Source organism: Terrapene carolina, unplaced genomic scaffold, assembly GCF_002925995.2.
Source record: "Terrapene carolina triunguis isolate 2854851 unplaced genomic scaffold, T_m_triunguis-2.0 Scaffold42, whole genome shotgun sequence".
In the NCBI taxonomy this organism is placed as follows: domain Eukaryota; kingdom Metazoa; phylum Chordata; order Testudines; family Emydidae; genus Terrapene; species Terrapene triunguis.
The window spans coordinates 32,598,406-32,615,912 of NW_020664393.1; the positions used below are offsets into that span (position 1 = coordinate 32,598,406).

The window sequence follows — 17,507 nt, forward strand, 5'->3', positions numbered from 1 at the left end:
GATGGTCTAGACAGTATTTGGTCCTGCCATGCGGGCAGGGGACTGGATTCGATGACCTCTCGAGGTCCCTTCCAGTCCTAGAATCTATGAATCTATGAAAGGGGGTTCCAAAGGGGATGGATCTAGACTGTTCTCAGTGGTAGCAGATGACAGAACAAGGAGTAACGGTCTCAAGTTGCAGTGGGGGGGGGGGGGGGGGGGGGGGTTAGGTTGAATATTAGGAAAAACTTTTTCACTAGGAGGGTGGTGAAGCCCTGGAATGGGTTACCTAGGGAGGTGGTGGAATCTCCTTCCTTAGAGGTTTTTAAGGTCAGGCTTGACAAAGCCTTGGCTGGGATGATTTAGTTGGGGATTGGTCGTGCTTTGAGTAGGGGGTTGGACTAGATGACCTCCTGAGGTCCCTTCCAGCCCTAATATTCTATGATTCTATGATACAGACTCATTATAACATAAGAAGTGCAAAACAAAAATGGTTACAATCCTCATATTTAAAAATAGCAGGTCAAATCCTACAAGGCAAGAGAGTTGCCTTTAGCTTCATTGGAAGCAGGACTGGGCCCACTGGAAGTTGCAGGTTCTCAGCATCTCTCTGGATTTGGTCCACTTTGCTTAGATTTTTAGTCTCATTTAAATTAGCCTTCTTTGTAAAAGTCATGCATGCAGTCAGTCTGAGGGTTACAGTACTAGACTATAGCACTATCAGGTGGGATCTTTCCCTCAGAAATGCATTTATAATGGACAGCATAACTAGATTAGATGAGGAAGATGATGTTTGGTCAAGGGGAATAAAAACCAGTGAACATACCTAGGGGCATATCAAAGGGTTCGTGTCTTCTGCTAAGGAGTGCTTTGCACTTCTAATCAGCATTAATCAAGGAAGTAGCTTGTTTAGTAAAATCAAAGTGGCCGTTCTAATACTAATGGAATAGAATGAACGACTGGTAAAGGATGGAAGGTTGATTACACACAACTTGTTATTCCTGAAAAAATGGAATTTTACATTGATTTAATTGTATTATTTAGACCTAGATTTAAACAGAAAATGAAAATACAGTAGGCATGCAACATTTCTACATATGCAGACCCAATCTTTCATGAAACATTCTGCTGCAGATAGACACCATCAACAAGTGAACAGCCTCTTAAATGAAAGAAACATTTCCCTGCCAATAAACACTGTAGATATACAAAAGAAACAACAATACCAATTGAAAAAAAGAGAGGATATTTTTCTTTAATAAAGTCTTACCTTTTCTCCTGGAAATCCCTCTAGTCCAGGTAGTCCCATTGGACCTGGTTCTCCCTGTTTTTTTTAAAGTGTTGCTTAGATTAATAATTCTGCATTCTGAATGACATATAAAAATTGTAATATAGCATATAAAAGCAAAGCATTCAACTTGAGATTATTTAACAATCAGCTAAATATTGTATTTACTTTGAGTGAACAGCTTTTGCTATGTGTTGTTTTTATGACCTGAGAATTAGAACTATTCCCAGAACAAGTACGTGTTTATTTTCTGATTAATTGTTTCAATTATGATTAAAAACCTAATCAGAGAGAATCCCCTCTGGTTATCTACTTGGTCAAGGTCAGCACTAAACCACTTTCGGTCAATAAAGTGAGAGATTTGAATATATCTTGTCAATTAGAGAAGTAACATGGGTTGCAAGGTTACTCTAGAATTCTCCTTTTGACTGTAAAAAAAGATGCATCTAGAGGCTTCAGAGCAAAACTCTGTTAGCTAAGTAAAGCCTATTCTCCCTAGGGATGTGTAGATCAGGAGCACTCCAGCATTAAGTCTATGAGCTTTGGAAGAAAAGCCAGAAAATGAGTGAGATGATGTAGCAACTACTGAACAGTAATTCAGCTTTACAGACAATAGTGAGTGCCCAAAAAAAAAAAAAAAAAAAAAAAAAAGGGACATTTACCATAACAAGCTATTTATCTAGCTATCTTGGAGTTTTGTACTACTGCCCATCACCATAGTATCTGGGTGCTTTACATGTAAAATCAATAACAAAATCCCAAAGGGATTTCATGGCATCTCTGTAACTTCTCCCTTTAATGGGGTCAGAACTCTGGGATAGAGAGATTTTCTGAGGATTTAGGGGATTGAGAGTGGTTTGGGAATAGAAGAGTTGTTCAAATTCCAAGTATTACTCGTGGTGGAAAGGCTTTTTTCTAAAGATGGTGAGACTCTGGATTTGCCCAATCTCTTCTGAAAGACTGTTCCCTACCAAGAGCCCCTCGACAGAGAATGCTTTGTTCCTAGCTTTCACATACTTCATCCTGCACTTTGTAACCTGCACTGTACTAGAGGAGTGCAGATATCACATGGGTTCATATATCAAAATTTGGTCTTTGATGTAGCTGGGGCTTCATCCACTAATTGCTTTGAAAATGAGGACCAAAACCTTAAACTGTCATCAGAAGCTGACTTGAGTCTGTCCAGTGGAAGGACTTGTGCACAGGCATAATGTGTTCTAAGTGACCAGAGATATGGAGAAGGTAGGCAGTCATTGCATCATCTTCACATTCAGCTTTAGATACAATGAGTTATGTTAATCCAGCCTGGTGGTGACAAATGCATGGATCACCATGGTCAGGTCCTCATATGGAAGGAAGGGACATTTCCTAGCAAGCTGGAGGTACAAGATGGTATTTTTGGAAACTATACCTCATCATCCAAGTTTAATAAGGAGTAAAAGTAGATCCCAAGGCTTCACACCATTGTGACACATGTATGGCTTCAATGGAAGGCATAGAAAACATCTTGTCCAGCTTTTCAAAGCATTTCCCTTTTTAATCTTTCCTGTTGGGCTCTGTACACATTCTATTGAACTTTTCAGTGAAGGATGCTGATAGTTCTTCACAGCAGTTGATGCTGGGATCTTGTGTCTGGGCTAGGCAGTCTGGGTTGACTAGCTGGTTCACTATGCAAAATAGCTCTGCTGGCCATGATTCTGCCATGTTGATTGTGAAAGGGTCATTTTACCTCCTTTACTGCAACGGTGCAGTCCTGTAAATGTGGGTTTGTGCTGCTTTGTCCCCCATGACCATGGAATTTGTGGCATTCCTTAGACCAGTGGTTCCCAAACTTGTTCCACCGCTTGTGCAGGGAAATCCCCTGGCGGGCTGGGCTGGTTTGTTTATCTGACGCGTCCTCAGGTTCGGCCGAACGCGTCTCCCAGTGACTGCGGTTCGCTGCTCCAGGCCAATGGGAGCTGCTGGAAGTGGCATAGGCTGAGGGACGTACTGGCTGCCACTTCCAGCAGCTCCCATTGGCCTGGAGCAGCGAATCGTGGCCCTTGGGAGCCATGATCAGCCGAACCTGCGAACGCGGCAGGTAAACAAACCAGCCCGGCCTGCCAGGGGCTTTCCCTGCACAAGCAGCGGAACAAGTTTGGGAACCACTGCCTTAGACTGTGGTAGATTTAACTGCTGTGAGTGGTAAATGTCCAGTTTTTAATGGCACCCATTGCATTATGTTAAATAAATTGGCATCCTTTCCTCTGCGAGAGATGGTGGGAATTACAGCCTATGATGTAGACGGTTTTCAATGTCTCATGTGACTGACTAGTCCATTCTGAAATTTGCATGCTCTTTGGCAGTTATTACAAATGTATGTATCTTGTTTGGGAGCTACTTGCTTCCTACGGGCTCTTTAAAAATGTCATATTAAAACTGAAAAAATATTTCATGGTGTCAAAGTACAAACAATATCTACCAAAACCTGGGCATTGCAAAGCTTTTCTATTTGTTCCAAAAATGTAAATATATGAAATATAAAGGTTTTGTGAAAAGGGCACACTGCAATCTTTGAGGAGAAACAGCAAAGCATTCAGTGAATTGGCTTTATTAAGATAGGTTTTGAATGTGAAGCTATACAATTGAGATGTACTGTGGCTCCAATTATCATCAACTTCTTGGCAGCTACAGACAGCCTGATCATATTCTAATTACTTTTGAGCATTAATCCCTCATTACGCTGTTCCTTAAGAAAACATAGTCTTCTGGTTGCTAAATGCTGGTACAATGTGATCACCGCCGATGAGCAATTTCAACTTTACGTGTTACTGCATTGGGCTCAAAATTAAAATATTTTCCATCTTTATTTCTACGGGGCATACTTCAAGTAGTGATTTAATCTCTTGAAATAATACAAATTCTTCATACTTAAATGCCTCTATAGATTACTAAACAGAGAACAAAATCCACAGGCAGCTTATATAATGTATCACTGAACATAATATTAACAACTGTAAAAAGAAGTCTATTAACCCGGAGCTGTACATTTCTCTAGCCTTGGTTATAAAACAAGTTTTCTTAAATGTATTGATAGAGTAACTTCCTGCTCAACTTCCTGGACTTTCCCACTCACATGGCTAGGACCATACTTTGAGCTTTTGGGAGGGCTCTTCTGATGACCTATGAAGTCCTCAGTTCCCTAGTAGTCCTCCAACTGCTTCTCCTCATCATCCCCACCTTCCAACTCATGAAGACACACTTGTCAGTATGACTGAAATGACACATTCCAATAAAATATACATACCATTGTGCCAGGATCACCTTTTGGACCCTGCAAAGAAGGATTAACAAAGGTATTAGAAAATAACAGAACACAATTAGACAAGAATGTGGTGTCTTTAACACTACCATAATAAAAATATATAACAATTATAAAAAAAACGGTAGAGTAGTGTATTCAGAATCACTACTAGCAGCAATCTTATTTTGTTAAATTTGGGTCAAATCCTAGTGTGTGTTATTCTATAGTGCAGAGCAGGGCATATCTCTGTGGCCTGGCTTGATTCTATGCCACGAAGTGCAAATGATATCACAAAGGGGAAAGCAGTGGCCACAAAGGGTTTACACAGCTGCCAAAATGATTAAGGCCAGGGGTGGAGTCTGCCTATGGCTATAACATCACAAAGGCACTAACCATGTGGCTCTCTGGCTCCACAGTCCAACTGTATGTGTAAGAGGGGCAGACAGAGTCCACCTTAGACACACAGGAATGCAAAGGGGCAGAATAGCCCAAAGGTTACCACTGCCTGACAGATCTCTTTCAGAGCTCTCAGCCAGGATGACAGCAGCACCTATGGAATTCATGAAAATTGAGGGGAGGGATACATTCAGTCCATATGACTCCCACATTCTCCTCATCATCCAGAGAGGTAGGGTAGACAGATGGGGAAACGGAGGCAGAGAAATTAAGAGACTTGTCCAAAGCTATGCAGCGAGTCAGTGACAGCACTAGACTAGAATTAATGAATTCCTTATTTTCAGCACCAAATTTAATGCACTACTAAACAACACTGCCTCTAAAGATAAAAAGTGCACTATATGTTTTAAGAATTATTACATTACTGCAATATATAGTCCAAGATCAAATTATTTTTGCGCCCAGTTCTGCAACCTATATTCATATTAAACTGCACTTACTCAAAGGAGTAATCCCATTAATTTTAATCAGGGTACTGACATTTTTTAAAGTACTATTCAGCAAAATCTAGGGTTGTAATTATCAATATTTATATTGAAATTTTAGTCATTCTCCCAGTGTCTGCTAAGCTGTTTATTACACATACTTACGAAATGTGTGTTTTATTATTAATGTGTATCAGTCACATCCTATTTGAATTGTTTATTGTTATTTTTCAAATGTAAAGTTTTCTGTTACCCAACAAACAAGTTGCATGCAAGATATGAAGCTTTCTGTAAATGTTTTAAACTAAATATTACAGATAATATCTATTAAATACTTACAGGAGGGCCCGGCGGACCAGGATAAGTAGCAACACTTACACCTCCCTGGGGAAAGAAAACAATTTTCATTTGTTTCATAAGGCAGTAATCAGGAAAAAAAAGTTAAATTATTTAATAAAGAAAAATACCTGTAGCTTATATAAGCTGCTCATTCCATTCCTTTCATTGTAAGGCATACCCTTAAAATAGGAAAATATTCAGAAAATATTTTAAAAAATATCACAACTATGAAGGTGAAATCAATGGAAAAACAGCCTTTCATCCTTTGATTTGTTAGTACACAACAAAGCCAAAGTACCATTTCTGTTAATGCGTCTTGTGACAGATATGGCAACTACCTGCAATATCCTGGACAAACCTTATTGAATTCAGTTTATTATCTTTGTAGGTCAGGGACTGTGTGTAATTCCATGGAGGAGGGGGGCCTCAGCTCTCCAGGAACTAAGAGGAGTCGGGGGTGGTTAGGCAAATTCACTCAGGTTGTAACACCTCCAGAGGGCTACCACCCTGGAAAGAGGTTCTCAAATACTGGTTCAAACCGGATTCTTCAGGGGCCAACAAAGAAAAGTGCATTCTTTCTGATCCAGCAAATGGACAGAACCTTCTGTCCAAGGGGGGCCCCAATCCTTGGAAGGACATGGCCCAGTCTTCGTGTTTGTTCTGAGCTAACTGCTGTTATGAAGTTGTGACCACAGAATAAACCCTTGGTGGGGTGCAAAGGACGATTCACTGGCCACAGCCCTTGTTGTAGTCAGGGGGTGATCTCTCGTATGTTTATTGGCACGTAAGTAGGTTCTTTTATTGTTAACATGTTTTCTCTGTAACGCTTTTCCTTAAAATAAATGTACTTGCTTAGAAAGAGCTGTGTTGCAACTTAATTGTGGCAATTACCCTGTTTACCATCTCTGAGGAGAAAAGTAAAGCAGGCCTGTTTAGGCAGCCTGACTTTCCTGGGGAATACTGTGTAGGCAGGGAGCCTGGAATTACCATGCTCAGAAGGGAGAGAGACATGTGTCTACACCCAGAGTGGTGGCGGCTGGGCAGCTGAAAGCCTATGAGTGGGTGCCCTTGTGGGACCCTAGAGAGGGAATATAGGTGCAACTGCCCCGAACTGTGACAGGTCTGTCCTGCAAAAACTCCAGTGAAGTCAGTTAAGAGTTTGGGATGTATGATGAATGGAGGATTGGGCTTTTTATCAGCTTATAAAAATGAAGGCTCATGAATCCTAAGGTAACTGTATAATTTTTATTATATAAAATTGCCAAACCATTTATGTGACTGGCCAAATGAAGGTAAAGGAATTCAAGGTATTGTACATTTCATTTTTTATCACCTTAAAAAGTTACTTTTTAAATTAAAACTGCAAAGCATTTGAGTCAGGCTTCAAGTACTTCAAGAGTATAGAGGCTTGTATTATAGCTTTGAATTAATGCTCAAATTTGACAGATGAGACACTAATAAATTCAGAAGAAACATTATGAATTCAATAAAATTCAATAGCTGAACTACCAGTTTATGCTAAATGTTTACAGCCTGTTGACCTCCAAAGCACAAAAAGCACAAGTTAACTCAAGTGTATTCAAGATACGAATGGATGAAACTTTTGCTTCTGAAAAGAGATTTATATTTTTTCAAATTCTATTCACGGGATATTTAAGGTGAAGGAAGGATATATGGATGTAATCTTTTTTCATAGATGGAGATTTATAAAATGTATGCATAAGTAAAGGGAGAATGACAAAGTGAAGACCAAAGATGACATGCACCTTTTCCATCCCCAAATCAATTTGCACTTGAACTACAATGTGTTTTCAGTACGAAAGAGAAATTTATTGAGTTCAGAAGACTTTAAAATGTGAAGTTTTATCATGCAAAACAAATGAATGTAAATAAATATGGCTGGTTTTATTTTACTTTAACTTTCATACACTTTATTGGTGAAACCAGTAGGCTGCAGCAGAATAGTCACAGTTGTGGATGCGGGGAACGAAAAAGGGGCAGAACAGGGAATGGTCATGCAGTCAGATACTACTACAACCCATTGGCTGTACAAGATGCCATGTACAACCTGAACAGGTGGCCTGCACCCTGACTCTAGATTTATAAAGGAAGAATCTGTCCCCTCAAACCTCATATTGTTTTAGTATATTTTCTCCATACCTGCCTGTTATATTCTTAAAGCATTTTGTATTTTACTGTATTTTGTATTTTTAAAAAGAAATATTTTATGAAGAGCGCTTTACAGAAAAAAGTACTCATATTATTTTCAGAGATTCATAGGGTGAAATCTTGGCTACTGATGTCAATAGGAGCTTGGGCCAAAAGGGACTATTATGATCATGTAAAAAACAACGTTGCTTTTTACAGATCCAGACTAACATGGCTACCCCTCTGATACTTGACATTATGATCATGTAATCTTTCATCCTGTGCAAGACTGCCCAAATGTCTCTTGGATCAAGTCCATATGCTTCTGCTTGAGCTATAGCATATCTTTTAGATTTAGATAGACATCCAATGTTGATTCAAAGACTTGGAGAATCCACGACATCCTTAGGTAAATTATCAAAATATATTATTCAGAATATGAAACAAATGACTTACTGGAGGTCCAGGTGATCCAGGCTTTCCAGGAGAACCCTCATTACCCTATGACAATATAAGATTCATACATTTCATTTACTGAAACTGATGTAATACCTAGCACAATGATAATAAACAAGAAATACAATCTATATGACCCTCCTCCTTCTCCTTTTTTGGATAAGTACAGCTATATAAGAGGTTAATTTGGCCTCCCTTCTCTCTAGTTTCATCTTAATCCCCTAAGTAAAATAACATAAATAAACAAACAAATGAGTGAGCAGATATGGGAATAATATCATTATATTAGATCTAGAGTCTTAGCCCTATGACACTGATTATTTTCAATAGGTTTCCTTATGGAAATTTTAACATAGTAGTTTTACTTGTAAGCTAGAGTGATTTGAGTAACTGAATACAATATACGCTTCATATTATTGGGAGAAAAGGCAGCAAGAAAGATGTTAAACTTCATAGCAATAAACAAAAGTTAGAAAATAAAAGTTCAGAATAATTTTCATAAATCATAAACCACTTTGTTGAACATAATCTTCAGTTTATGGATTAAGTTATAAAGAAACAACCATCACTTAGACCAAAACAAAACAAAAAACCCAGAACAAAACAAGAACAAACCTATCATTGAAATATGACAGAAAGAATGAATTCATCACTTTTTGTAGTGAATTGTGATGATGGTCTAACTTTGGGTAGGTTATATCTGTTGCCTGTTGGGCTGACATGGACTGAAATGGGATACATGTGAGCAGGCTCCCCAAACAGTTTACATACTAGTGGGCACTCTGAACAAGTGTGGGCTGCTACGTTTTTATGTTATGACATGAAGCACTGTCCCATGGAAGTCAGTTCTTCTGGTAATGTCACTATTACGAGTCAATAAAAACACAGAATCATGGAAATGCAGGGCTGGAAGAGACCATGAGAAGACCATCTATCCCACGGTGAGACAGGACCTAGTACACCTAGATGATCTGTGACCCATAAACCCTCAGTGCCAACTGGCAAGTGTGTTACAAGAATATTCTGATTCTGGTATGTACATTCTGGTTCACCAAAGATAGTTGTGTGAAGCCTTAAATGAAAGCCAGTATCATACTGGTTGGTAATATAGTTGTGAACGTATAACTCCTCCTATTAGGTGAGGAGTTATATATGTAAATTGAAAATATAATTTTCAATTATATTCTTAGATTCTGTATCACAGCAGAGGTGGAGGAAAAAAAGTGGTCCTGACAGACAAAAGATGTTTATTCTCCTGTCTCCTTGTTGGCCTGTAAATTAAGCATTGTAAGCCGACACAATGGTGGAACATTACATACAAAGTCAACAGAGAGATACAAAGACAACACAGAAGAGCACACAACAGGAATATCTTGAGATACACTTCAAAGGTCTGCTGGACTATATTATGGGAACATAGAAGACAGCCTGTCATCTTGCACTTAGGAAGTAAATGGGCAGTAAATTTACATTCATGAAAATGGTATCTCAACCAACCTTGGTTGAAATGCTTCAGAAGACATTTGGGGGGAGATAAACTTCTTCAGACAGAAGATTAGCCTACTAAGGCAAGTTTAGTCTCTAGAAAGTGTGATATGATTTTCGTTTTTATGTAACCTTTTGCTTCCATTATCCTTACTCACTAACTCTTGAATCTTTGATAATAAACATATTGTTTTCCCTATAAATATATCTCAGTGCTGTGGTATTAAGCAAGGTGAGAATCCTGAGTTGAATTATACAAGCTGGTATTCCTGCAAGTGTTCCATGAATAAAGGGCTGGACACTATAGGGGAATGCATCAAAGGAGCTTGGGGACTGGGACACACCTGTTGTTAATTTGCCAGACAAAGTAGGGTTGGCATTGTCCAGAGGAAATTGGATGACGAAAAGGCTGGTGGTATCAGGGAGCTGACACCCAGTTAAGCACAAACAAGTCTTTCTCTTGCTGGAGGTGAGGGGGTAACAAGGTGACTCACAGTCCTATCACACCATCCTATCACACCATCCCTGACAGGTGTTTTTCTAACTTCTTCCTCTTCTCTTTCCCCTAATTCCATCATCTGGCATCAGGATGTCATGCAAACAGGATGTTCATCTGTCTCAGGCTGCACTAATGTCCACCTGCTTACCATTTTCTTTGATGCAATCCACCCACCACTTCCTCGGCTTTCCTTGGAGTCTCTTTCCTACCATCTTCTCCTGCCATGCTATCTTCACCAGGTCCTCTTCATTCATCCTCTGTATGTGTCCAAACAGTGAAGTCATGCTTCCTGGATTTTGTCAGCTACATCATAGACCTGACTTCCATTCTAATGCTTTCATTTTGAAATCTGTCTTTTCGAACTCTATATACCTTGAAGGCATCCCATCTCAAAAACCTGTAGGTATTGAAGCTACCATTTCTTTAGTGACCATGCTTCTGTGCCATACAACATTGTTGGATGCACCCGTGTTCTGTAAATGGCATATGCTTGTCATACAAAACCTGCCATGTTATTCCTCATTCTTCCAGCATTCTCTAGTTTGAACTGTATCTGATATACTATCTCACTGTCTTCTGTAACCCAGCCACTAAGGTTCTTAAACTGGTCAGTCTGGTGTAGCTGTATTCCATTAATCTCTATATCCAGTTTCCTGTGGCACCTCTACTGACCTACATGACCTCAGTCTTAGTAATGTTCATTTTCATCCCAGGCCTGCTTGGCTGGTCAAATCACTGATTTATTATTTCCCCAAGGTCTTCTTTTGAGAACATCCATATTGCTATTTTGTCTGCATATAGCAACTTGTGACCTTTTCCCCATTAAGATCTTTCTGCTGATGTAGTCCATCAATATGATACACAGCAGCAGACTGAGGGTCAACCCTGATGCAGTCTGATTATTACTTCAAAGGGGCTTGTTACTTCAAAGGGGCTTGTTGCTCAAACATGCTTGAATCACTGTTTTGGATGATCTATATAGTGCACTTACCATAGTTATTAAATCTTTGGACACTCAGGTGTTTGTCTAACCTGTTCTGAAAACCTGCAATGATGGGGATTCCAAAACCTTCCTTGGTAACCTATTCCAGTGTTTAACTATCCTTATAGTTAGAAACATTTCCCTAATATATAACCTAAATCTCCCTTGCTGCAAACCAAGCCAGTTAACTGTTCTACCCTCTGTGGACACGGTAGATCACTGTCTTCTTTACAACAACCTTTCACATATTTGAAGACTTATGTCCCCCCCATCAGACTTCTCTTCTGTAGACTAAACATGCCCAATTCTTTTAACCTTTCCTCATGGTCAGGTTTTCTTATCATCTTAACCTATCATCATTTTTTGTTGCTCTCTTCTGGACTCTCTCCAATTTATCCACATCTTTCTTAGATTATGTGCTCCAAACTGGACACTACTTCGGCTGAGCTCTAACCAGTTCCAAGTAGAATGAAACAATTACCCCGCCATGTCTTAGGTATGACACTCCTGTGAATACATCCCAGAATAACATTTGCCTTTTTTACAACACCATGACATTGTTGGTTCATATTCAATTTGTGATCTTGTATAACCCCCAGATTCTGTTCTGCAGTAGCCAGTTATTTCGTATTTGTGCATTTGATTTTTCCTTCCTAAGTGCAGAAGTTTGCACTTGTTTTTTACTGAATTTTGTCTTATTGATTTCAGACTCTTTCTCTAATTTATCAAGATCATTTTGAATTATGATCCTGTCCTCCAAAGAGCTTGGAATCCCACCCAGCTAGCCTCAACCAGAAATCCAAGAACAGAAAATGTGTGTCCAGAGTCTGAGTTAGTTATTATTGGAACTTTGCTTTACCAGACCTTTTATGAGTAAACCTGTGTACTGAGTTAACAAGGAAGTTTCTTGCATTTAATTTTGTTTTAAGTGACTGGGAGGAGGAAGGTGAGTTCCTTTCTTTGCTGCTGCTATTGTTTTGTTAGAGGAAATTTTCAAATTCATCATTCAGAATAAATATAAACATTGAGCTCTGAAACAATATGGACCTGCACTAAAAAAAAAGCCACATGCCAGGCTCAGGTAGGAGTTAGACATGTGGCTCAAGAAGGGTTCCATTGTGCTCTTATCAGGGGTGGAAGACTGACTGGACTGGAGCAGTGTGTGTGTGTGTGTGTGTGTGTGTGTAACAGAGGGAAGCAGCAAGAAACATTAGAAACAGACATGAAAAGAGGAGTATAAAACTAAGGAGACAGGAGAGCTGGCTGAAAGAGGCTGTGTACATCTTCATAGACAAACAGGATTGCATCATAGAAATACCTGGCTCCAACATCAATTTCTCCTCTTAACAGAAACAACCTTGTAGGACCACAAATTTTGGCTAACCACTTGGGTCAAAAATGGGTAGCAATATTGTCTGTTCAATTCCTGTTTGTACCACACAGCCTTTTGACTCCCTGGGTAGTCATGCTCAGTTTCTGGCGTGTCAAGAAAACCATAAGTGAGGAAAGGAACTAGAGAATTCTTCATAGACTTCACTGGATCTGAAATAAAGAATAATATTCAATACCTTTTCACCTTTTGCCCCAACTGGACCGGGATGTCCAGGTCTTCCTACTGCTCCCTGAAACACATAGGATTGGTTCATATTAGTGATGAAACAATACAACAAGGTGTTCTGCATTGCAATTAAGTTATTAAAACTCATACTTTTTGAAGGTCATTTCAACTTAATTAAGTCTCTCCTCTAGGCTTATATTTCTTCTGGCTGATACAACAGCTGCATACTACTGATAAGCCCTATGAAGGGTAAAACTTGTGTTTGTGGTTGCATTTTCACCTTGGCAGACTAAATGTAGTGACCTTAATTGGCACCTTTTGATACTGCTAAGAATTTAGCCTTGCTGCTTAAATGGCAATTTACATAATTACCCATTATGCTTTGCTAAATGTGTTATAGTTTTTGAAAGAAAGCTTAACTTAAGTACTGCAAGCAGTCAGGAAATTAAAAATAAGCACAATAAACAATGTGATCTGCATCTTTTAAATAGGAAGTAAAATGTAATAGTATTTCCTAAGGGTATGGAAAAGATATAACATTTTCTATCATTGCTTTACAAATGTGGCTCACTGGCTTTCTATATTAATAGCCAATTTAGAGTCACACTTTATAATTACTAAGTTTCAGGATTCAATGTTTTCAGAGTGTTCAAATAGAATTATTATTAGAATTTATCACTAACATTATACCAATAATTTGGGTTCAGATGCATAATTATCTGAAAGTTATTACATCGTTCAAATCAATTTTGTGTATAGATTTCCTGATAATATCACCAAGAAACATATTATAAATTATATACACAATAATGGTTCTGACAATGGCAACATTTTCAGGAATTTAAACTCACAACATAACTTGTTTCTACAAAACTACTTGGGCCAACTTCTGTTACTCTTACAATGACATTCATTCAACTCCCCAGAAGTCAACTGAAGGCAGACTCTGGCTCTTTATTAGCACCACAGAGAAAAGAACAGGCTAGAAATATGAAGAACCAATATGAAGCTATTATTTAAGTGAAAGTTAAATCTCTGGAGTCACAAATTCATATTAAATTATCTCATCTTTCCGTAAACTAAAGCATTACTCCCAAAATAACATCTTTAATTTTCAATTAGTACTGGATTATTGGATTTATTAGCTTCTTTAACATTTGGCTCAACCTAGTCTCCTTTTCATTACATCTTGATATTGAGTACAACAGGTTCATTAGACAGTTATTGTAACCTCCAAAGGAATAGATTAGATCATAGATTATATCAAACACTTACAGAAGGTCCATTAGGTCCTGTTAGACCAGGGAGTCCTGGAATACCTTGAAGACCCTGAGGAATTAAAAACATTTATGTATATTTTTCTCCATAACACAGGTTTAATCTTGAAATCCATTATATTCATCATACCCATCACTGTTACAGTTTATATACAAATTATTTTTTAGCTAAACAAACATATACTGTTCTGAAGTAGCACATAATAGATAACCTCTTGTTTGAAGGATAAATTACACTCTTCCCCATCATTACTGTTGGTAACTTCTGTCCTTTATATCTTTTCCTCTTTAGCTCTGTAGATAAGATCATGATGTCTGAGCAAAGTACAGAAACAATTTTTCCTTTTCCTATCACTATAAACTTTCTTCCTGTTCAGAAAGGCGTCTGTTCACACCTCTCAATATTACCTGATAATATCTAAGCAGGATGTTGCTTTGTGCCTAATATCCCAATTATTTTGGTTTTATGTAAATAAAAAACTATGGATTTTTTATCATAGCACTTAAAGAACTACTGCACATTTTTCTTCCAGCTACTGCTCGTAATTCTATTTTATGGCCTGAAAATACACTAGCATTCGGCATGCATGTACAATATATTTAATATTTTTAATAAGACTTCATCTCAAAGGCAAATAGTTAAATCTCTTTGTTTGAATTTATAATCCATGCCTCATATCAATACTAAAAAGACCTGGAATGATTGTATCAGTTAATATTCAGAGTACTAGTGCAACATCTGGTGATGAGCACGTGATGGAAGAGAAAGACACTTAACCACTATGCAGACTTAGTATATCTGAACAAAGATAAGTAGCCCATTATCCTTATCATTTCTACATTGACATTCTAAAGGTTCTCAACATAGGATTGGAGGTCTCAGTCTCCAAAAGAACAACAAAAAAAGACTTCTCTGTACCTCCCCAAAGTGTTTTTTTCTTTTATAACAATGTACTTGGAGTGAGGGAAAATGGTATTTTTTGCACTCACTGTCAGTGGTGCTGCTGTTCTTTGTAGGGCATTCCAGAACTGACCGTGGCTTTCAGTTATCATAAATTGCTTTCTCAGTGTGCACACAAAACCTCTGTGACGGGATCCCTAGGGTGCAGCCTGGGACTGTGGGACCACTGTGCTCCCTTAACTCTCCAGCCTGGGCTGTCTCTCACAATGCCTTGCCAGTGACCAGCAGCAAACTCTTCCGGGTGCTGTTATCACTCAGCTCAACCGCATGTGGAGCCCCCCAGCCAGCTAGATTGCATGAATGCTCCCAGAGCCACTCATGAATCACACAGGGAAAGGCACCAGCCAAATCCCCCCAGCTCCTAGCTTTGTACCTCATGAATATACTGTCTCCCTCTGCTTAAGATGGGCAGTGCAAATTTATTAATTGGCTCACCACTTCATTGGTGGAAAGTGGATATACACCAGCCTTTGCAAACCTGAGCAGTTTTGCCACACACTTCATACAAACTCACTGGTAAAAATAAACAGTTTGTCATAACTATAAAGGGAAGGGTAACAACCCTCCTGTGTACAATACTATAAAATCCCTCCTGGCCAGAGACACAAAAATCCTTTTACCTGTAAAGGTTAAGAAGCTCAGGTAACCTGGCTGACACCTGACCCAAAGGACCAATAAGGGAACAAGATACTTTCAAATCATGGGGAGGGGGAAGGCTTTTGTTTGTGCTCTTTGTTTTGGGGGTTGTTCGCTCTTGGGACTAAGAGGGACCGGACATCAATCCATGCTCTCCAAATCTTTCTGAACAAGTCTCTCATATTTCAAACTTGTAAGTAACAGCCAGGCAAGGCGTGTTAGGTTTATCTTTGTTTTCTCAACTTGTAAATGTTCCTTTTGCTAGAGGGTTTACCTCTGTTTGCTGTAACTTTGAACCTAAGGCTAGAGGGGGTTCCTCTGGGCTCTTTGAATCTGATTACCCTGTAAAGTTATTTTCCATCCTGATTTTACAGAGATGATTTTTACCTTTCTTTCTTTAATTAAAAGCCTTCTTTTTAAGAACCTGATTGATTTTTCCTTGTTTTAAGATCCAAGGGGGTTGGATCTGGACTCACCAGGAATTGGTGGGGGAAAGGAGGGAGAATGGTTAATTTCTCCTTGTTTTAAGATCCAAGGGTTTGGATCGGTGTTCACCAGGAAATTGGTGGAGAAGTCTCTCAAGGCTACCCAGGGAAGGGTTATAGTACTTGAGAGGGAGATATTCTGGGGGGGAGATAGACAGAGTTTCCCAAATGACTCATAAATAATTTGGGTGGTGGCAGCAAAACCAGATCTAAGCTGGTAGTTAAGCTTAGAGGTTCTCATGCAGGTCCCCACATCTAAACCCTTGACACAGTTAAACAAATTTATTGACTACAAAGGATAGATTTTAAGTGATTGTAAGTGATAGGCAAAAAGTCAGAGTTAGTTACCAAAAGAAAATAAAACATAATCACGCAGTCTAAATTCTCAACCCTATTAGACTGGGCAAATTCTAGATTAAGCAGTTTTTCTCAACCCACTGGATACTGCATCCTTAATATACAGGTTTGTCCCTTAAACCTGGACCAGCCTCCTCTGTTGGAGTCTTCAGTCTTCTTCTGAGTGTCTTGGTTTCTTGCAGCATAGGTGGGGGCAGGAGAAAGATGAAGCATGGGCCTGCTGTGTTCTGTTTTATACCCTAAGTCCCATGTGCTTGGGGAATACACAAGCCCAGGCATGTCTGGTGGGCATTACTGAGTCTCTAGGGAAGGTTGAGCAAATCCCCTGGTGTGGCCCCATGCAGGTGAGTCACTGCATTGTAGCTCCCTTGCTGGACAATGGCTGTTGATGGGCTGTTTGATGCTCCGCCTGGGTGTTGGTTACTTTCCTTCCTGTTGCCTCTGGGAAGCTAATATCTGGCTGATTCCCCAATTTACAGCATGATTTAGTGACAACCATACAATACAATTCTCATAACTTCATATGCATTAATGATATACATATATGAATAGAGAAATGACTTTCAGCAGATCATAACCTTTCCCCTGATACGTCACAGAAAATCTGAAAGCAAAGGAGCCCAGAAAAGGGAAAATTCAGGGGGAAGTAGAAGAGTTAAAGAAGAAAAGGGAGAAATCAGGAAAGGATGGAGAGGTGGGGACTAGGGTGAGCACAAAAATCTATCCACATGGGGACAAGGCCATTTAGGGAGACTCAAGCCTCCTCAAGATGTGGGGAGGGGGCCCCCCAATATTTTGTGGGATTTGTGCACAATTTTGAATTAGTTTCCCCAACTACCTCATTAATTATCGACAAACTGGGCAAATACAATTTAGATGGGGCTACTATAAGG

At 39.1% G+C, this 17,507-nt stretch overlaps 1 protein-coding gene across 1 annotated transcript in view; it reads right to left on the reverse strand.

The window, feature by feature from the left end:
* Window positions 1–17,507, reverse strand: part of COL19A1 (collagen type XIX alpha 1 chain) — a 331,665-nt gene that overhangs the window by 37,507 nt on the left and 276,651 nt on the right. Inside the window, exons 31-37 of the mRNA XM_029912234.1 lie at window positions 14,174–14,227; window positions 12,909–12,962; window positions 8,375–8,419; window positions 5,899–5,949; window positions 5,771–5,815; window positions 4,554–4,580; window positions 1,250–1,303 (exon numbers count right to left, since the gene is read on the reverse strand). Of these exons, the coding sequence (XP_029768094.1) occupies window positions 1,250–1,303; window positions 4,554–4,580; window positions 5,771–5,815; window positions 5,899–5,949; window positions 8,375–8,419; window positions 12,909–12,962; window positions 14,174–14,227 (330 nt within the window). The remainder of the gene's footprint in view (window positions 1–1,249; window positions 1,304–4,553; window positions 4,581–5,770; window positions 5,816–5,898; window positions 5,950–8,374; window positions 8,420–12,908; window positions 12,963–14,173; window positions 14,228–17,507) is intronic.